This window comes from Rhizophagus irregularis, chromosome 12 (assembly GCF_026210795.1).
Source record: "Rhizophagus irregularis chromosome 12, complete sequence".
Classification (NCBI taxonomy): domain Eukaryota; kingdom Fungi; phylum Glomeromycota; class Glomeromycetes; order Glomerales; family Glomeraceae; genus Rhizophagus; species Rhizophagus irregularis.
The window spans coordinates 3,654,595-3,675,500 of NC_089440.1; the positions used below are offsets into that span (position 1 = coordinate 3,654,595).

General features: G+C 27.5%; 5 protein-coding genes across 5 annotated transcripts; 4 read left to right on the plus strand and 1 right to left on the minus strand.

Moving 5' to 3' along the window:
• Positions 1-6,021: 6,021 nt before the first annotated feature.
• On the plus strand, positions 6,022-6,423 carry OCT59_004318 (uncharacterized protein; the record flags this gene model as incomplete). The annotated part of the gene is made up of 2 exons (XM_025328503.1): positions 6,022-6,157; positions 6,269-6,423. 2 exons carry the CDS (start codon positions 6,022-6,024, stop codon positions 6,421-6,423), a joined length of 291 nt encoding a protein of 96 aa, XP_025166364.1.
• Positions 6,424-10,253: 3,830 nt separating this feature from the next.
• OCT59_004319 (uncharacterized protein) lies at positions 10,254-10,697 on the plus strand (the record flags this gene model as incomplete). Its single annotated transcript, XM_025328504.2, has 1 exon — positions 10,254-10,697. One exon carries the CDS (start codon positions 10,254-10,256, stop codon positions 10,695-10,697), a length of 444 nt encoding a protein of 147 aa, XP_025166365.2.
• A 2,370-nt stretch (positions 10,698-13,067) lies between these two features.
• Positions 13,068-15,059, minus strand: OCT59_004320 (uncharacterized protein; the record flags this gene model as incomplete). Its single annotated transcript, XM_066148197.1, has 3 exons — positions 13,068-13,487; positions 13,857-14,260; positions 14,342-15,059. The coding sequence occupies 3 exons, from the start codon at positions 15,057-15,059 to the stop codon at positions 13,068-13,070; spliced, it is 1,542 nt and encodes a 513-aa protein (XP_065996819.1).
• Positions 15,060-19,349: 4,290 nt separating this feature from the next.
• On the plus strand, positions 19,350-20,249 carry OCT59_004321 (uncharacterized protein; the record flags this gene model as incomplete). Its single annotated transcript, XM_066148198.1, has 1 exon — positions 19,350-20,249. One exon carries the CDS (start codon positions 19,350-19,352, stop codon positions 20,247-20,249), a length of 900 nt encoding a protein of 299 aa, XP_065996820.1.
• Positions 20,250-20,314: 65 nt separating this feature from the next.
• OCT59_004322 (uncharacterized protein) lies at positions 20,315-20,584 on the plus strand (the record flags this gene model as incomplete). Its single annotated transcript, XM_066148199.1, has 1 exon — positions 20,315-20,584. One exon carries the CDS (start codon positions 20,315-20,317, stop codon positions 20,582-20,584), a length of 270 nt encoding a protein of 89 aa, XP_065996821.1.
• Between the last annotated feature and the right edge of the window lie 322 nt (positions 20,585-20,906).

A 20,906-nucleotide genomic window follows, 5' to 3' on the forward strand; every position in this document is an offset into this window, starting at 1 on the left:
AATTACTAATAGTTTCAATTTGTAATTTCCAGATGCATTTGATACTAACATTACAGTTACTCTAGTTTTATTCTATTAGTAGAAAATTTCATTAGCATACTGCTATTAATACAAAAATGACAAGACATATACAAATAAGAATATAACAAGAATATTATATTAGAAACCTTACTTTTTTAGTTTCATTAATAGGTTTATATGCAAGAGTTTTTTTATTAGATATCATATGAAAAAACAAACCAGTTTCATCTGCATTATAGATATTATCTAAGCAGAACTCCCGAAAAATACATATGAAGGTTATAAATGATTGGCAAGATTTTGGCCTAAAATAAGCAACTTTTCAGAACTGGAATTATGATAATGCTGGCCAGTATCAAAACGAACAATAAAATTTAGGCTGGCACTATCTAAAAAAGGCAAGATTTTCATGAAAATTTTGGTTCTTTTTAAGCAAACTCAAATGAGACCTTTTTATGTATTTTTCAGAGTCCTGTCTAAGCTATATTATTATAAAATTCGCTAAAATTTTTCTCATTTTTGAGATAATGTTTTCAATAGTATACTCGTGAATTTTCTATGTAGTTTATGTTATCAAAGGTGATTTTTTTTAAATCATGCAATCCAACCATTTGAAAAAGTTAAGGTATTTTCAGGCACACTTAAATTATATGCAAAAAAAATAGCTTTTTCTCTCAAAATTGCATCTGAAATAAACATCCAACTACTAAGAGTCTGACTAACCCAAATTTTTAATGTCTCATTGACTTATAGGACTTTAACTTAGCGTGAATATTTAAAAAAAGCATAAATACTATTATTTTCAATTGCTAAGAAAATATATCTCTTTTTTAATATTTTAAAAACTGTTGTTTGGTCTATATTTAAAGTCTATTGTATCTTAAAAAAAAAAGTTATTTCATTTTGGGTTTTTTTTGGGATTATTATTAATGTAAATACAAATTTCTTTATATTGTAGTTTAGTTAAAAAAGTACGTGTTCTTTTTGTAGACCTTAAAGGTGGCATATAGTATTACTTTTAAAGTAATATTTTTAGATAATCTTTTTTAGTTTAATAAAAAATAGAAATACACTAAACTTTTTTTGTTTAAGAAAAAAGTGCACATTCACGTATTTTTTGTTTAAGTAACAAATCAATTTTAATATTTTCATGTGATTGTAATTATAAATGATATGTTTTAATTATTAGATTTTCTAGAATAAGAGTAATAGTAATTATAAGTGAAATGTGACTATAGATGATAGATTTTATATATGAAAATTCAAGATATCCAACTAAGGTGATTATATACAAGAATATGACTATGGTGGTGATGACTATAGCGAGTGCTGACTGTATTTCTATTTTTTAATTTTTAATCATTTTAATTAATTATTTTTACGATAATCAAATTATTTAATTTATAGATTTTAGATTTTTTTATCAATTTCAATTTAAATTTTATTTTGTAAATTTCAAGTATATTTTCCTTTTACAATTTCTAAATTAGTTAATAATGTCAACAAAAAATACTAAGAAAAAAACTGGAAAAAATACAAAAAAAAAAACAAAAGTCTTTCATAATAGTCCTAAAAAAATGAAGCTTCTCAAAAAACTGGAAATATATTAATTCAAATTTTATTAGATACAATCTGTCAAGAAATCGTATTTTTTACATTAATTTAATATTATAATTAATCTTCACTTAATCAATTGACTCCAATAGCTGATGACAAAATACAGAAAATATTGATGATAATGCTTTAGCTTCAACATCTCATACTAAAACTCATACTGGCCTTGATGATGATAATATTTTAACTTCAATACTTCATATCAAAATTCATACTGAATTATTTGTATTAATTATTTTAAACAAAATTCTTAAATCTTCAACATTTAATAATTCTACAAAAAGTATCAAAATGGCAAACCAAAAAAAATCAGGATAGATCATTAATGCCCATTATTGGTAATAATTCAACAAGAAATCTTGAAAAATCTTTAACTAAACTCAGTGATGATTCAAACTGAAGAACTTTCATACCTATTAGAATTTCTACATTTATTAGAACTTTCATATCTATTACACCTATGCAAATTAATGATAAATATAGTAATTTTAAAGAAAAACATGATGAACATTACCTTATAATCAAAAAATTCAATTATATTAGTATAAAAGTATTAGACAAAAAATCACTTCACTATATCGATTGTGCTGACGTATTAGTAAGTAACAATGATTAGATTCTCAAATGATAGAACTCCAGACATTTCTTATAAAACTCACAAGTCACAACTGACTTTTTGCCAAAAAAAAAACCCAATTTGCTCTTTTTTTATTTTCCGTTTTTTGTGATTATCTCAGCAGTATCCAGTGATCTGATTCATGCAGATTTTTTTATTTTGTAGAGCTCGATGAGAGCTACAAAACAAAAAAAGTTTGTACAAATTGGACCATCAGATGCCGAGATAATCACAAAAAACTGATTTTTTTTTGTGAAATTTAGGTCAATCCACAAAAAAGTCACCACTGAGTTGTATATATAATGTCCGGGGTCCTCAAATGATATAAAGACCTGTAATGGTTGATAAACTTTCAGATGAATTTTAGAACATAAGTTATTTTAATATACTTAGCAACTTTATTTAATCTTAAAATATTTAAAATAACTGATTGTCTTTATAGTGTGTATATAAAAAGATATCCAAAAAACTTATTCTAATAATCTTATTTCTCTTAGATACAGAGTATCATAAAGCTTTAGAGAACCTTGATGAATATACCAGTCATTATATAAAAATCTTAGAAGAAATACGTGAGTTCTTTAATTCAAATCAAAATTATTACCAGAAGTACATGAAATTATTAATAATAATAATAATAACAATAATCTGAAATTATTTGATTTTTAAGATTAAAAACAAATGCTAAAATAAAATGAAATAATTTAGTAGCAAATATTTGAAATACTATATTTTTTAACTTCGATGAGTAGAAGTTAAAATATGAGGATAGCAGTGCATTTTCTAAAAAGATTGCTAAATAGAAAAAAAGTGCAAAAACATAAGAAATATATTAAAAACCAAAGCATTCTAACAAAAATAACTTCTTTTATTTTTAAATTATACAAAGGCAGTAAGCTTCTTCCAGAGTACTAGATTTATTTATTCGCTATCTGTGAACCCAGTAGCCCTAAAATTAAATGTAACAACATATTAATTTTAAAAAGAGTTGATTTTCTTATGGTAATAATAACATTTATCAGTACTTTGAAGTTAAAAATTTTAAGATATTTTACAAATATTAATGTATAGGTAAAGTTATTCTTCACCTGGGTGAGTAATATTATTACTCACCTTATCACGTGATGAAATTGTTTGGTTGGCTTATTTTGATTGGCTAATTATTTTAATTAATAACGGTTAATAAAATTTTGTGCACAATAATAGTTTTTTTTTACAAAAATACTTTATAAAATAATGTAATTTATTTGTAATTTTATTTTTAAATAAACAATTATTCAAAATTAAGGAGTTTGCTATTTATCACCGGCAGTGATCATTACCGGTGTCACGTGATTTATAAAATTTGGCTGGAATTAAAGAATTGACATATAAATTTCCTTTTTTTGAGGTTGAGTAATATTACACGATCCAAAAAAAGCAATTTCACTTCTATTCAAAAATGGAGAAATGAGTTACACAAGATTCTAAAAAAATAAATTTTTATGTAGATCATTTAATTCCAGCCAAAATTTTTAAAAATCACATGACACTGGTGATGATTACTGCCGGTGATTTGTAGCAATTTTATAAAAAAAATCAGGAGACAAAAAGATAAAAAAAAGATAATGAAGAGTAATAAAAACAAAAAAGAAAAGAAACAAAGACAAAAGAAAAAGTGATCAAAATAAAAATAAAATGGTAAATAAAAGAGAAGAAGGTTAAAGAAAAGGAAAATAAAAGAAAATGAAAGAAAAAGGGAATATGAAACAGAAGGAATACAAAAAAGAAAAAAATGAAAGAAAACAAAAAGAAAATAAAAGGAAACACAAAAAATGAAAAAGAAGGGAAATTAAAAAGGAAAAAATGAAAAGGAAGAGAAATGAAACAAAGGGGAATAAAATGAAATAAAGAGAACAAAATAAAATGATGAAAAGATAAAAGAAAAAGAAAAAATAAAACCAATCATTCATCTCATTTCAAAAAGAATCGACAATCTAAAAAAAAATTAGAAACCAAAGTAAAAAAAAAAGCTAAAAAGTCTAATACTTATAAAAAATGAAAGAAAAGATTAAGATCAAGAATTAATAATGAAATAAAGTTAGAATAAACTTTAAAAAATAAAAAAAAGTAAAAAGTAATAAATGAAAAATAAAGAATATACTTTGATCATAAAATTGAAAGAATCTAAGAGCTAAAGATCTAAAAAGAAGACGAGTAAGAGTAGGAGAAGATTCTGCATCAACTGTAAAAGAGTGCGTTGAACGTGCTATATGCTTATGTACCTTCGTGCTAAAAAAGAAGATAGAAACCAGATATAGATAATCCTGAGCGTCTGATAGTGTAGCTTTTTTTGAATATTTAAGGTGTTTGACAGATTTATCTATAAAAATAAATAAAAGAGATAAAGATAAAATGAAAGGAAAAAATGAAAGGAAAAACAAAAATAAAAAGAAACGAAGATAAAAAGAAGAATGGAACAAAGGAAAAGAAAAAAAGAGGTAAAAATAAATGGAAGCAAACTGGTAAACCATAAAGAAAAAACGAAATAAAGTTAGTAAAAATAAAATGAAAGCAAAAAAAGAAAAAGAAAATTAAAGAAATGAAAAAACAATATACCTTGACCACGAAATTAAAAGATTCTAAAAAATCTAAAAGAAAATAATAAAGAAATTAGAGGCAAGAAAGAAATGAAAATATAAAAGAAAAAAAATGAAAAAATGAAATATCTGATATTTGTATACCTTTAATATAAACCTTTGACCACGAAATTGAAAGATCCTAAAACCTAAAAGAATTAATAAAGAAATTAGAAATAAGGAAAAAATAAAAATATAAAAAAAAAAATGAAAAAATGAAATATCTGGCATCTATATACTTTTGATGCAAAATGAAACTAAAAAAAAAAAATACCAAATGTATAAACAAATAACTGATTGTTGTGATGTAATTGTAAATCCTGAACAGCCAATTAGTAATAGAGGTGAGTAATAAAATTACTCACTCTGGGGTGAGGAATAAATTTTCTCTTAATATATAATTAATTATTAGCAATTGATTAAAAATAAAATTACTATAATTTTACATATATTGCAGGAATTAATGGCAGAAGAAAATTTAAAATAAAGTTCAGAGATTTCACTTATAATTGAAAAATTAAAATAATAATAATAGTAGTTATAAAGAATTAGTAAGTCAAAATTATTATCTGGTATATAATAATTTTATACATTAATTTATTTTACTAATCGGCCATCTAAATCAAAAAATTTACAGCTCAAAAATTTAGATTCAAAATTCACTTAACATTTATTAAATTTCTTTGTATTACATTAATTTTCAGAATTTAAAATTTATATTTGGAATTCTTTATTAAATAAATTACTACATATAAAATTATTTGTAATAATCATGATAATCAGTAAAATTAAATATATTTGAATTATTTCAAATATTTATTTTTAAAAATCTTCACAAAATTCCATTATTTATTTTTTAAAAATCTTTGCAGAAATTTATTTCTTAAAATTTTGCACAGTTTTATTTAATTTTTTTTAAAAACTGTCACAGATCTGTGCAGATCTGCACTAAAAAATTTTCTGATGCAGAATGTATGTATCACTAGAGATATTGACTGCTGATGCATCTGGTTTTGAAGCAAGTTCAGCCCAATAATAATAATACTATGTCATCTAATGATATTTTAGAATTTTACTAATATGAAACTATAACGAACTTTACTATAAATACGCTTTGACCATATCTTATTAAAAAATAAACATCTAAACAAAATGCAACAATCATCAAAATCAATTAAATTTGAAATAGTATTTGTTTTAATTCTTGTAGGAATATTTGTTTATCGTTATTTTCAAGATCAGGAAGTTGATAAGGATGAAACACATGAAAATCAGCTAAATGATTTTGGTAAAAATTTGAAAATTTTCTTTATATAATAGTAAATATATTTGATAAATAGTTTCAAATATTTCTTAGCTTGATTTAACATATATTCTTTCCTTATCAAAATAAAAATAGATGAAAATGAAGATCTTAACGAATATTTACCTCCTGCATCAAAATATGACCCTCATATAAATTATGATGAACTTGCATGGAAAGCATATTACAAAATGCATAAGGGGGAACCATTTGCTGAGAAAGCAAAAAAAATAATTGAATCACATAATTAGCTTAGTTTTATTTTAATTATAGTCTATAATGTTACAATTGAATCTTTTTACATAAGGGTGTAAAAAATTAATTATTAAATTATATTAATTGTATTGTAGCTTAGAATTATTTATTTTTAATAATTGCAATATTTACAATTATTTGTTTCTTGAATTAATTATACACAAGATTTGCATATTTTTTAACTGTTAAAATTAATAATACTTTTTCTTTTTCTTCAAGATTGATATATGTATTGGTATTTGTTGTCTTATTTATACATTCAAGAGCTGCTTCATATTTTGCTGATTAAATCCCATTTTGTTTTGTAGCAATAGAATTTTGAATATTCTTATATATAACTATTTCTCCTATTTTATTAAAACTAATATTGCCAAATTTGTGAGCTATCAAAGTGAGGCAGTTTATTATGCCATAATTACCCTTCTTATTAAAATCCAATGCTTCATAATAGAGATGTATGATTAAATGATAATGTCTGTCTTTATGTAGATTTTAATTGTACATGGTTGTACCTTTTTTTTGCTATTCTTATATTATCTGACATATATTATCAATAGAGTCTTATGCAGATTCTTCTGGATATGCGTCTGCCTTTTCTTTATTAATAATAATTAAAGTTAGATTTAGTAAAGATAATTAATACTGTTCATATTAAAAGTCTACTTACCTTAAATGACAACAAGATTGTTTTCATTTTTATATTAATAATATCTATGTATAATCTTAATTTTTTTTTTATATTATACACTATTACTCTATTTGTAGGTTTGATTGAATTTACAATTTTTGGACTTTTGTAAAATAGTTACTATATTCTAAGAAATAGGACTATCATGAGCAAATATTAATCTAAGAATAAAGCAATTGATTTTTCTTATTGAATGCAAATTATATGATGGATAGAAATTTAATAAATTATGAAAAAAATTTGATTATTATACAGAATAATTAACTGATGTGTTAGATCAAATCTTGGAAATTTAATAAATAGTAATTATATAATTTTAATTAATACAGATAAATACAAAGTTCAGAATATAGTCTGTGATATATAATGGAATTCTATACTAATGTTTGACTTGAAAATTCACCCTGTATTCTTTATAAAATGTCTATTATAAAGTACATATTTATTAATGATAAGAAACTAGAGTTATAAGAAATTGCAGTACAGCTGTATAGAATTGTGAAATAATATATTTTTATAAATTATATTTATCTAACAAATTGGAATATTTGAGCTGTTCCTCTTCAAAAAGCTTTAATATTAGTATTAGATAATTTAGCATTAATGTCAGTATTTTTTAAAAATTCTGAAATGTTTCTAATATTTAAAATATATTATTTTTTATTATTCTACTGAAATATATCTGTTTTATCAGTTTTACTATTATGTTGAGATTCTATATTAATATGTAAATTATTTTAAAAAATGTTTGTGAGTTAAGAATCTCTTTGAGCAAATTGTGATTCTATTTTTTTTGGTATTTTTTATTCTTTCAATAGTAAATTTATTTATTTTTGTACACACTCTATGCATTATTTGTTATCTAAATTTAAATGGTTGAAAAATTTAACAAAAAAGTGTAAATATATAATTTAATTTATAAATTACATTTAGTTAAAGAAATTATAAAATGATAATTTGAAATTAAGTCTACAGTTAACCTCCTATATAGTCACCTTCTGTATAATCACATCATATAAAATTCTCCTTTATAAGCACACCATATTTTAGCCCAATGTACTAATAAATATATTGGAAAAATCTTCTTTATAGTCATAACATATGACTTTTTTTATAATCACACCCTTTTTTTTTGGTCCCAAAGGGTGTGACTATAAAGGGAGTTGATCGTATTTATATTAGATAGAAAATTGAATTAAAAAAAATATATATATTTAGAAGTTAAAATTGAGTCTATTTATGGGATATCAGGTGAAATTAGAATTATTTAATCAAGTAATTAAGTAGAAATATTTTAATGAGACACAAGTAGAATTATCTAGATGAATTATTGATTAATAATCTAATAATCTAGACGAATTATTGATTAATAATCTATTGATAATTATAAAATGATGAATTATATTTTTTTATAAAAAAACTATTAGTTGTAAATAATATTCATTTATAATTATAATTTAAGGATATGATAATTAGTGACTTGTAACAAGAAAAGACAATTTAGCAATCCTTCATATGAATTTATAAGTTCAGATAACAAACCAGCAATAGGTAATTTAATACTTTAACAATTAATTTATAATTATTTTTTTAAAAATCAAAACTGAAGGTAATGATATTTTATTTATTATTAAACTAGCAAAATTGTCATCTAAAAAAGAACTTCTTGCAGTTGAAATAACATTATCTAATAAAAAATTAAAACTTTTAAAATGTAAAAATATTAAAAATAATTTTATTTTTGAATATTTTAAATAAATAATTTTACTGAATTTTATAATTATTTTATAATAATTCAAGATAAAATAAGTCAAAAGAAATGAAAACTTGATTCTAATAGGACCCTGAAAAATACATATGGAGGTCAAAAATGATTGGCAAGATTTTGCCTAAAATAAGCAACTTTTCAGGGCCGGAATTATGATAATGCTGGTCTATATCAAAACGGACAATAAAATTTAGGCCGGCACTATCTAAAAAAGGCAAGATTTTCATGAAAATTTAGGTTCTTTTTAAGTAAACTCAAATGTGACCTTTTTATGTATTTTTTGGGGTCCTATTCTAACCTCCTATTTAAAAGGCAAAAAATTTTTACTATTTAAAAATCAATGGCTTTAAGTTCAAAAAAATCAATTGAAAATAAAGAAGACTCAGAAAGTTCTTATTATATTGAAGAAGAAGAAATTGATAAAGCCAAAGTAAATAACATAATCAGAATATTTGTTAATACTTTTAAAAGAAATTTTAATTTGTAAGCAAATTTCAAAAATATTGTTAAAGAGTTATTATTTGAAGTTCAATTTTATCAACAAATTCTTCTAGTAAAGAAGGTAAAACTAGATAACTAATTACTAATGATATAAGTATCATATTTAATTTATTTAGATTTTTTTATATTAACATAATTATATTTATTAATTTTATCTTCAATTTTATATTTTTAAAGAAAAATGGAAATAATATACCATTTAAGAAAGATAATTTTTTATAATAAAATTCTGTCTACTATTTCAAAAAGCTTATTTTTGCTTACTGTATAAATAGTATAAATAATAGTTATTGGGTAGGAGGGTTGAAATATCACCGAACTGCACAGCAGTTCAGATAATATTTTAACTACTTGCGCAGTTCAGTGATATTTCAACTACCATACCTAATAACTATGTTATTATGTAGACACTGATGATCATGCTTTTATGACATCATTACTATATCATACATAGTGTGAAAATAATATTTTAAGCTATTTTTAAACTATTTTAAACTATTTTATTCTTTGTCTCTTTTCTTTCATATTTATATTAAATAAAATATTACAAATGAAGCAAATAAATTTGAAAAGTAAAAGAAATAAAGTATTGTACACCTTTAATTTATTTTGCTTTATTTTGCTTTTTTTTTATTTTCTAACAATATTTATATTTTATGTTTTAGGATAGTTTGAAAACTTCTGCTTCTCTGAAAGAAAAAGTTGAATTTTATCGTGAATTTTCAAAAGTTAAAAATACAGTCAACGTGACAAATAATTGGATGGGTTTGTTCGAGAAGTTTTGAAAAGAACAATTATACATTGGTCAAATTCAAGAAGTAGAAAATGAACAAGTTTTAATTAAACAATTGTGTTTTTATTTTGCTAATATGAGTAAAAAAGATGGTTCTGACTATTCTGTCAATTCTGTTAGAGCTTCTTTTGCAGCTATTATCTGCTTCCTTCAAGATAATTCAAAAATTAAAAGTATTGATTTATATAATAATGTTCATTTTAAAGAAATAAGAAAAGTTGTAGATGGAAAAATTAGATATCTTTTTAATAATGGCAAAGGTAAAATCAAAGGATCAGACTCATTAGAAGCTGATGAAATAACCCAAATTTTAAATCATAGATTGTTAGATAGCTCCATGCCTGAAAGATTATTAAGAAGAGTATTCTTTATAAATGTAATTTATCTTGGACTTCGTGGTGAAGAACATACATTACTTAATGCAACTGATTTTGTTAAAAGTGAAGATGATGGTTTATTTATTGTTCTAAGAATAATCAACGTGATTTTACTGAAAACCGAGGAAAGGCAGATAAATTAACTTTATTAAGCCATCCAGATATTACTCTATTTATTGATCAATATTTATCATTACGTTCTCGTTGTGCAGAACCTGATTTTTACCTTCAAGAAATTGAAAAGCAATTTGGTAATATTTCAAATTATTAATATTTTAATTAACACTAAAAATTGATTTATTTTATTATTAATTATATATACCATCCAAATTATTTTGGGCTGCCATAATTATAAGTAAAATCCCAAATTCAATTATGGCATCCCAAATTATTTTGAAACTTTACATAGTAAATTATATATACAGTCAACTCTTGTTATAACGAACTCTAGGGTCCAGACCTCAACTTTGCTATAAGTCTATAGTGAAGATTTTAAGAGATTTGATTGGTTAATTCGTTATAACAAGGGGAAATTTATTATAGTTGTCTGAAAAATTCACTATATCAAGGGTTCGCTATATCAAGGTTTGACTGTAAATTGAATTAATTATGACATTCCAAATTATAATTATGGCATTCCAAAATAATCTGGACAGCATGTATATTATTAATACATTAGCATTAAGAACTGACGTCTGGTATAAGCTAAATCATATAGGATCTAAAAGATTAAATTTCTTTTTAAATAAAATTTGTAAAATTACTGGCGTAAATCTTAATGGAAGGAAAATTACTAACCACTCTGAATATCGTGCACTTATTCAAAATTGTGAAAAAATGGGAATTCCAAAGGAAGATATTACCGTATATCGCGGGCCATAGTATCCCCCTATGCATAGTACCCCCCTTGAAAAATTTCATAGAATTGTATAGTACCCGGAGGGATATTTTACAATTATCTCGTGATCTAGTGATCAGATTTGAGCCATCTTTTTTTTGTTTGATAGCTCTCATTGAGCTCTTCAAAATAAAAAAATCATTCAAATTAGACTGGTAGATCGTGAGATATTCGCAAAAAATGGAATTTTTAGGCTTTGTTTAGTACCCGGGGTACAGGGTCAAACCCCCGATTTTTGCAAGATACCCAGGGTACTGTGGCCTGCTATATACGGTAAATTAATATCTCGCTATAGATCTGATGCTGGATTGTCATCATACATTTTACCTACTGATAATAAAAAAAATGAGATTGTTGGACAGTTAATGAATAAAGTTCATGGGCAGTTGACTTTAAGTATATTGACATTGCTATTCATTGATTTTTAAAGATTTATTAAATATTTGCATTTTATTATCAGTTAATGAAAAATCAGCAGAAATATTAAATTCTCAAATTTCATGTATGAATAAAAATAATAAACGAATAATGGACAAAGAAGATAATAATTTTAAAACTGCAAAAGAAGATAAAGAATATTAATTATTAACAAAATATTGTGTAGATTTATTGGATTATTTTTATAATTTTTTTTTTGTTACAATTTATTTTAGTTTTACTTGAAAAGTCTCGTAAAAATCAACAAAATACTATTAAACAACTGTTATAATTAACTAATACAAATCCGTAATTAGAAATTTCGATGAATGTTAATCACTTTAAAGAATTATTTGATTGTGATATAATTTCTCAGCTTAATGGAAAAATCAATTTAGCATAATATTCATTTATAGTAATATTTATTATAAAAATTATAAAAACAATATAAGTGATATTTAATCTATATGACATAATGTGTAAAAAATATCAGTAATATTATAATGATATTTATAGTTTTATACAATAAAGTTTAAATTAGTCTACTTAATCTGAAAAATATCAGTATGTTATTAAAAACAGCATGATCCTATTTGGCTGGATTATAGTACTTCAAATATGATACAGATTTCAGAAGTTTTAACCTTATATCCTCTCACTATTGCATGAATTTTTATTTATTATTAATGGATAACTGAATATGTATAAAATTTATATAATAATTGAGTATTTATTATATGTAATATTTATGTATTTAGGCGAACCCACAGCAAAAGGTGGGGCTCGGACATTCACGTGATTTTAAGAAAATCGCAATTAAAGTTTTTACGTAATTTTCATGTGATTTACTGCGAAGTTCTTAATATTGACTTTTATAATAAAAGAAAAATTTTTACAGGCAATATTTTGAATATATTAGCTTCCATTTAACACCTTGTTTTATTTGTATTATTGAATATATGAGAGCATAACCTTTATACAAGTTTAAGAAAAAACATAACAAATTTATTTATTTCGAAACATTACTTTTCAAATCAATGAAATTGTAAATTTTTTATTGTTACAATTATAAACTATGTTTATATGTAAAAAATATAAGTTTTATAGCGTAAAAATCATAAAAAATGTAAGTTTTATAATGTAAAAAATGAGTAATAATGAAGTTTTTGTCTTATATACGAAAAAATAAAATTTATTTTCACTCATTTTGAAGTTCAGGTTTAGGACAAGTAATTTCACGAAAGGGTACATCAACATAAGGCGCAATTTCTTTATATAATTCTTCTTGTCTTTTTAAGGAAAGGGGTCTAGAAGCAATTATAGGTGGTAAAATGTTGATGGCATAAGAAAAAGTACGAATTGTAGTTTTTTCATAAACATCTTCAAGTTTATCTTTATAAAAGACAACTCCAGGGTGTTGTGAAGAAAAATAAAAATGATGATATTTTTGAATGTTAGGTAATTTTTTAAACATTTGAAAATGACTCTTAAAATCGTAATATTGAAACCCTTTTCCATTTAAATAACGCTGAGCAATATTGAAATTATTTGTAGTGGAACGGTTGATAATTGAAACAACATCATCCACTGTATTCACTATACTTTTTCGATAGAGTATCTTAATTAGACCAAAACAACCATCACAAATAAATTTTGTGTGTCCGGGTATCATAAAATTTAATTCTATTTCGTCATATATACCACGATCAATTAACCATGAATAAAAAAATAAGGTGAAGTTATTTTTATTTTGCCCTACACAATTATCACATGCAACAATTAATTTTTTTTCTCCACGATTATATTTTTGAATTGCATGTAAAACCAAACTTAATGTACAATTTGCACCCTTTCCTTGTTTGCCGTCATCAGCCATTTCACCCTCATCAATAACATAATTAATCTGTTGTGTATTAGGATAGTTGCCGGTATTACAAACACCAAATAAATGCACTTTTCGTGGACTTTTGAAAAACAAGGATCCTACCTGTTGTGGTGAGTGGGGGATTTGTACATTTTGCGCCCAGTCATATGCAATGTGAGCACTTCCCTCAAAAGTTTTGAATAATATTTGAGATCCGGATGGATTAGAATTATTTCGGCCATCTTCAATTGCAAGTGCAATATTTGAATTATAATAATCTCGCTCTTGTTGTGCACGTTTTAAATGGGCCAGGTAATTTTCTGTAGATTCCAATTTTTTCTCATGTTGTATAATATACCGAATGTCCATCTTCATTAACTCACAATTTTCACACAAATCCGATTTTGGAGACATAAATTGGAGCGATTGCATTAAAGATTTCCAAATATTAATAAAAGTTTGTTTGACCATAACACGAGTTTCTGCTCCATACTTATCCTTGTAAGCATTTACATAGTCACGGTATACTGAAGAATAGCTGTAACTTGTTGGAAGAAATACGACCGGTATAGTATTTTCACTGCAATGTCACCCGGGCGAAGGTATACCATGTACATTTGAATAGTTTTTTAAAAATACTTGTACGTCGTTTGCTACATCATAATTAACTTCTATACGTTTCATATTTTTAGGAGCTCTACCAGTATTTCCATGTACACGTTCTTCAATACTATGTTCTCGTAAATGTTGTATAATTGTATCTAAATATTTATGACTAGCTCCAATAAGATTTTCATACATTGTACGACAAATTAAAAGATCATTATTATAACAATAATTAAAGCGCACAAATTTTCTATCATTACTATTAACTTTTCGTGTATTTTTATCCTTTTGAAAGGCCATAAGCTGTCCTTTAACAACCATATCTCGCATTGTTTTGTCCAAGCTTTCAAATTCAATTCGACGTGCAAGAAAACGTTCATAGCCAATTTTCATAAAACAAGGTTGATCAGAAGAACGGCATGAACACTTTTTTTTTAAAAAAAATTCATCAACTTTTAATTTCAAGCGTTTATAAACCTCATCTTCAATATAACTATCGGGATTTTCTTTAAATTCAAAATTATCTAAATGAATATTAGCTACTTTTAACGATAAATCTATTAATTCGATATCATCATCATCATCATTTGGTATAAAACTAGGCTCTTTTTCATCTTCAGAGTATGAATATTCGGTAAAAAATGTATTATCTAGATCTTCTAAAGCAGTTAAAATAGTTTTATTTGCATCATCTTTAATAGAACTAATACCATACTCCATATTTTTATTAAAAAGCAATTTTACGATATTTACGATATTTACGAAATAATGCAGTAGAAAAAAAATCGAATTGCAAATTATTTTACTAAATATATCTTAATGGAAAAAAATACCCCCATAAAGTTAAGACCAATAAGCATCTGATTTTCAAAAAATCTCAAAATCACGTGATCTGTCTGAGCCCCACCTTTTGCTGTGGGTTCGCCCATTTATTAAATTATTTTAAATAAAAAATAGGAGTTTTTTTTGTAGGATACTATATATAAAAGGGTACTGTAACTTGCAAAATATAGTATTTATAAAATAAGTTACCAGAAATCTAAAATTTATAATTGAGAATTTTTGAAAATTCTATTATATGGTGCAAGTAAACTATACTCGACAATCACGTGATGATGTTTCAATTTTCTGGCGCAAGTTTTAATATCACGTGATCAGACATTGTCCAATAAAAAATGAGAATTTTTATATGTTACACTGTTTCGTACATAATATTTTATGTCAAAATGAAAAATTTATTCATTGAAACTCTTCATATTTGAATTACATGATATTGTAATATATAATGACATTTTTTCCTAGGTATCTTACTAACTTGTTGTTGTCATTTTGTTTTATGTGGCATCAGTAAAGCCAGATCAAAATTTTCTCATTCACATGTGATGATTTTCTCATGAATCAGAAGGTTTTCTAGCCGTTTATGACTAAATAATATAATTATATTATTTAGTCATAAACGGCTTAGACTAGGTTATTTAGTAATAAAATAATCTAACTATAACTAAATAATCTAAGTATGACTATAAATAATCTAAATATAACTAAATAATCTAAATATAACTAAATAAATTAAATATATCTAAATAATCTAAAGTTAACAACCTAAATATGATTAAATAATCTAACTAAATAACCTGTTTGTGTTAATTTTGTGTACCTAGTTATTTTTTCTTACTATATTCCTTCCCTTTGAATTCGCTTTTCTTTAGCCTTTTTCCGTTAATTATTTGTGATCATGTGATTAAATAACCTAAATACGACTATGCCTAAATAATCTAAATATACCTTTTTTTATTATGAGCTGTGTGTTAATAAATGCTTTCTCGTATAATTTATTCTGGTGAGGCTTCACGGTTGATCGGTTACTAAGTAGGTGGTGATTTGTTTTCCATTTTAAAGCCTTTTGATTACCGGCTGGGTATGTAGTGCCATGCTATCCTTCTTGGTTGCCATCGCACTGGGCCAGCCGGTTTGGATGCTAGTTCTATATTAAGAATTTGCGTCTATTTGGTTGCCTTTCCAGATCCCAAAATATGGTAAAAAAAAATATCACGTCGGATGGCGCAGTAGATCTGTGATTAATTTCGGCCGGCATTCGAGGTCCGATCGTGGTTTAATCCAGGTCGAGGCAATGTGTATGCTATTTTTTTGAGCGTCCCTAGTGTCCCTAGTGTCCCTAGTGTCCCTAGTAAAAGTAAAGTTGTGGCCGAATTTATGGAATATTACGTTATCAAAATTAAACAAAAATCTATTGCGCCAAAAATAATAATAAAATTTGTCTAACTTCAATATCAATTTTGGATATTCTATTGGGCGTGCAATTTGTATTAGCTTGGCCGGCCCATTTGTTTGCTAAGAAGTACACCATAACTATTGCGCCAGTATATGTATGCCGATTTAAAGGTCTCGTGGTTGGAGGTGCATTATGTATTATCGTGCCAGCCAGAGCGCATTCATATTGTATTTCCAGTATGTTTTCGAGGCATATTAGGATGCAAAATAGGACGGATTTTTTCTTGTTGTCACTATGAAAATTTGTTAGTGACGCTCTTAGTGACGCTCTTAGTGACACCCCTTGTATGCTTTTTAAAAGAAGTTTGGGGACGCTCGATTATCTTCCTTTCGTATCTGTCACTATGTCACTAAGAGTCACTAAGAAAAAGTAAAGTTCTAGTAAAAAAATCGAAATTTTTCTATGCTATCCTATGGCTTATATGCGATATAGTATGATACATATATGACATATGCGTGATACATATATGCTAAAAAAAATGAAAAAAAGTTAAGGAACTCGGACTTTTCTTACGTACTCTTAGTGACATGGTGACACCCATCTAGAAACCGTCCGAGAGCTCTAAAAATCTGAAATAGCTATAAATTTTGTCACCAAAAGCGTCACCACGGCGTTACCAAGATTTTCTCAGTGACAGTGACATCTTTTTTCTAGTGACAAACTGTATTATTTTTGTTTACCTCTAAATTACCTACCAATATCTCCGCCGAAGCTATCTTAGCCTGCTTTTTCCGATGGTACTGTTCCTTTTTACGGTGCTTTCTAGCATGTAGATCGCAAAACCCATATCCAGAATAAGTTCGTTTACCACATTCAATGTAAGGTATATATGAGGGAGAATTCCGATGTATTTGGCACCCTTTTGGATGGAAGCACCCCGATTACAAACTTCTCCGGTCCTGAGAATATATGGACATCGATAAAATGTCATTTTTGATAACTATGAATAGTTCGATTATGTATCGATTTATATATTTCGGAATTAATTTTCATTTTGAACTTTTTTCTCCCGGAGTATATACTTTCTCTCGAACTGTATATTTGTTATATAATACGGCTGACCCAATCCGAGCTTTCAGAGTTCCTCGACGCGCCCGCCCTTTTTCACCCAAAGGCTGAAAAAGATAAAACAGAAGGGGTCCCAGAGGGACCAGGCCAGGTAATCCGCTATTCCGGTGAAAAATACTTGTCGGGCATCCCAACTCGAGATAATATAGTTGCGGAAAATGATGAGGGATTAACCGCAATCCTTGAAGACGCTCTATTCAATTGCCAAGAAATACCATTCATGGCCACTGATAATGAAGGATCCAGCCAAAAAATAAATGGAAAGTATTGCTATGTATTACGGCTCTACGGTTCTCTCATTAATGGCCAAAAAGCGATAGTAATCCTTTTGGGAATTCAGGTTTTCTTTGACGTTCTTGTTCCAGACGGAGAGATTTCCAGATGAATGTGAAATGAAAATAAGGGATATTCTCTCTGGGGAGGTGGATACTCAAAAAATTGAGCATATTAAAGCTTTCCCTTTTCGGGGTTATCATACAGAAAAAAAGACATATTTACGAATCTATATGAGTGGTACCGGTAAAAGAAAAACAGCCATTATGGCTGTTCAAGATAATAATTACGAAACTGCTTCGACGATTTATACTCATTCCACCGTAAGGGGCTCGGAGAATGGAATTCAACTTTCTGGGTGGTCTACGCTGGGCAATTACATGTACAAGAAAAGGATTGACCCTCTCTGCCCCCACACATTTTACTTATCTAAAAAATATTTTCAACCCATTAAAGACCTTACTACGATAACTGATCGTTTCCCTATTTCAGCACTCAGAAGGGATCGTACTGTTATCCTCACATGGGATATAGAAACGCAATCACAAGAGTTGGGTGAATTTGCCGAAGTCCTTAATCTGAAACAAAATGTCTTTATGATTTGCATGACACTGCATTGGAAAGATGATCCAAAACCGCTAAAGCAAATATGTCTTGTCGACATTGAGACAGAACCAGATCCACGCTGGACCACAATCGTATGTGGAAACCAAGAAAATCTGCTAAAGGCATTCGCTCTCTGCTGGCGAGCATTTGCCCCTGACATCCAAGTTGGGTTTAACGATTCAGACTATGATTGGCGTTTCATTATGGAAAGAGCCTATCATCTCAACATTCTCGAATGGATATGGGAGCGGATGACAGGAAAGTTTGAAACAAAGGAAGAAATTATAAAGTGGAAATATCGTGGAAAGATAGGAGCGAAATCCGAAAATACTTTTAAGAAGAAAGAAAAGAAAAAGAATAGTGAGGACAGAGATAGTGAAAATACTCTTCACATTCTTGAGAATGGAGAGGAGGATACGGAAGTCAAAGAATTTCTGGGCGGTCCGATTAAGATCAAAATTTCTGCGGAAGATAATTTCTTTTCCAGCTTCCTTAAACTGCCAGGATGTGTACCAATTGACGTTAGAGTTTGCCTCAAAAAGCGTTACCCCGTTCTGAAGTCGAAAAGGAAGGCTCACTTAAATTCTTCTTACAAAAATGCGGTCTCGACGCTAAAGTTGACATGCCATACAATAAAATGTGGAAAACCTATTCAGAGGCGAAAAAGGACCCGTCCCCATCAACTGCAAGAAAAATGCGGGAAGTAGCATATTACTGTATTATAGATGCACTGCGTTGCCAGGAGCTTTTGGTAAAGCTAAGTCAAATAAATGAATACAGAGAAGCGTCTTATAGCTTATGTATCTTTATTCGACTCACACTATCGCGCAAATGGAATGAAGGTACGAAACCTTCTAGGCGCTTATGCTTTTAAACATGATATGCTATTTAGCGCAAGGATACCTGAAAAGGTGGAAAAGGGTAAGTATCCAGGCGCATATGTTTTTCCACCTAAAAAAGGTATCGAGACGAAAAGGCCGGTAACGGGTTTGGATTTTAGATCTTTATATCCAAGCCTTATTATGGCCTATAACCTCTCTCCAGAAAAGTTTATATTTAATCCAGAGGAGGCTGTCATTATAAAAAAGAATGGGAACAGTTTACACGAGATTAGCTTTCCATTCAATAAGCGCACTATTCAAGCTTGGTGCGTAAGACATGATAATCGATCTGAGAAGAAAGGTTTATACCCGACCGTATTAGAGGAATTATTTGCGATGAGACAAGAACTTAAAGCGCAACTTGCCTCATTAGGAAAGAAGAAGGATCAACTTGGAAAGATAATAAGTTCGGTGAAAGAAAAGGGTAAAAGAATTCCTGAGAAGTTAGATTTAGAATATAAATCTCTTTGCTTCGAATATGACTGCTTGAATTCAAAGCAGAAAGCTGTCAAGCTATTTATGAATACCTTTTATGGAGAGGCCGGAAACCCATTATCTTCAATCTTTCTCCGTGCATTGGCCGGAGGAACCACTTCCGCTGGCAAATACAATATCAAACTTGTTGCAGAATATGTGGAAAAGAAAGGCTTTGGAACCAAATATGGGGATACTGATTCTTTGTATCTTACCTGCCCAGATAAGTATTTTGAAAAATGCGATGAAGCCTTCGAAAAGAACTATCCAAAGAAGCGTACTGGACCGAAATGGTCAAAATTACTATGGATGTGATGAAAAAGTTGCGCGATCAGATAAATGCTTATCTTAGGATAAAAAGTGGGACCTCTTATCTAAAAATGGCTTACGAAGAGGTATTATTTCCCGTCTGCTTTACTGGCAAAAAGAAGTACTTTGGAGTCGGGCATGAAGATGTAGTAAACTTTAAGCCGAAAACCCTTTTCATGAAAGGGATAGAAACTGTAAAGCAAGGTAAATCCCAGCTTCTCAAATTCATCGGAGAGAAAATTATGAGAGAGGCTATGGATATTAATAATACACGCTCAATTCACGATATTGTTGAAGCTACTCTTAGAGAAGCCCAGAACGAAGGAATGGGATTTCAATGATTTTATCGTAATGGGTACATGGAAGCCTAAGAAAAAAAATCTCTGCAACAATCGCTTTATGGAACGTATGAGGGAGAGAAATAAGAGGATTCCCGATCCCGGCGAACGCTTTAGCTATGTCGTTGTGAAGGGTCCCCGTCTTCGCAATGAGAAAGGCCGGTTAATACCGGTTAGAGTTGGAGATTATATGGAGTATGCGGACATAGCAAAAGAGAAAAACATGGAAATAGATATCAATTATTATTTAGGCACTACGGTTGGAATGTGCGCACGCTTTATCAATGAGGATGATAGATACCAACCACCAGCTTCACATAAAATT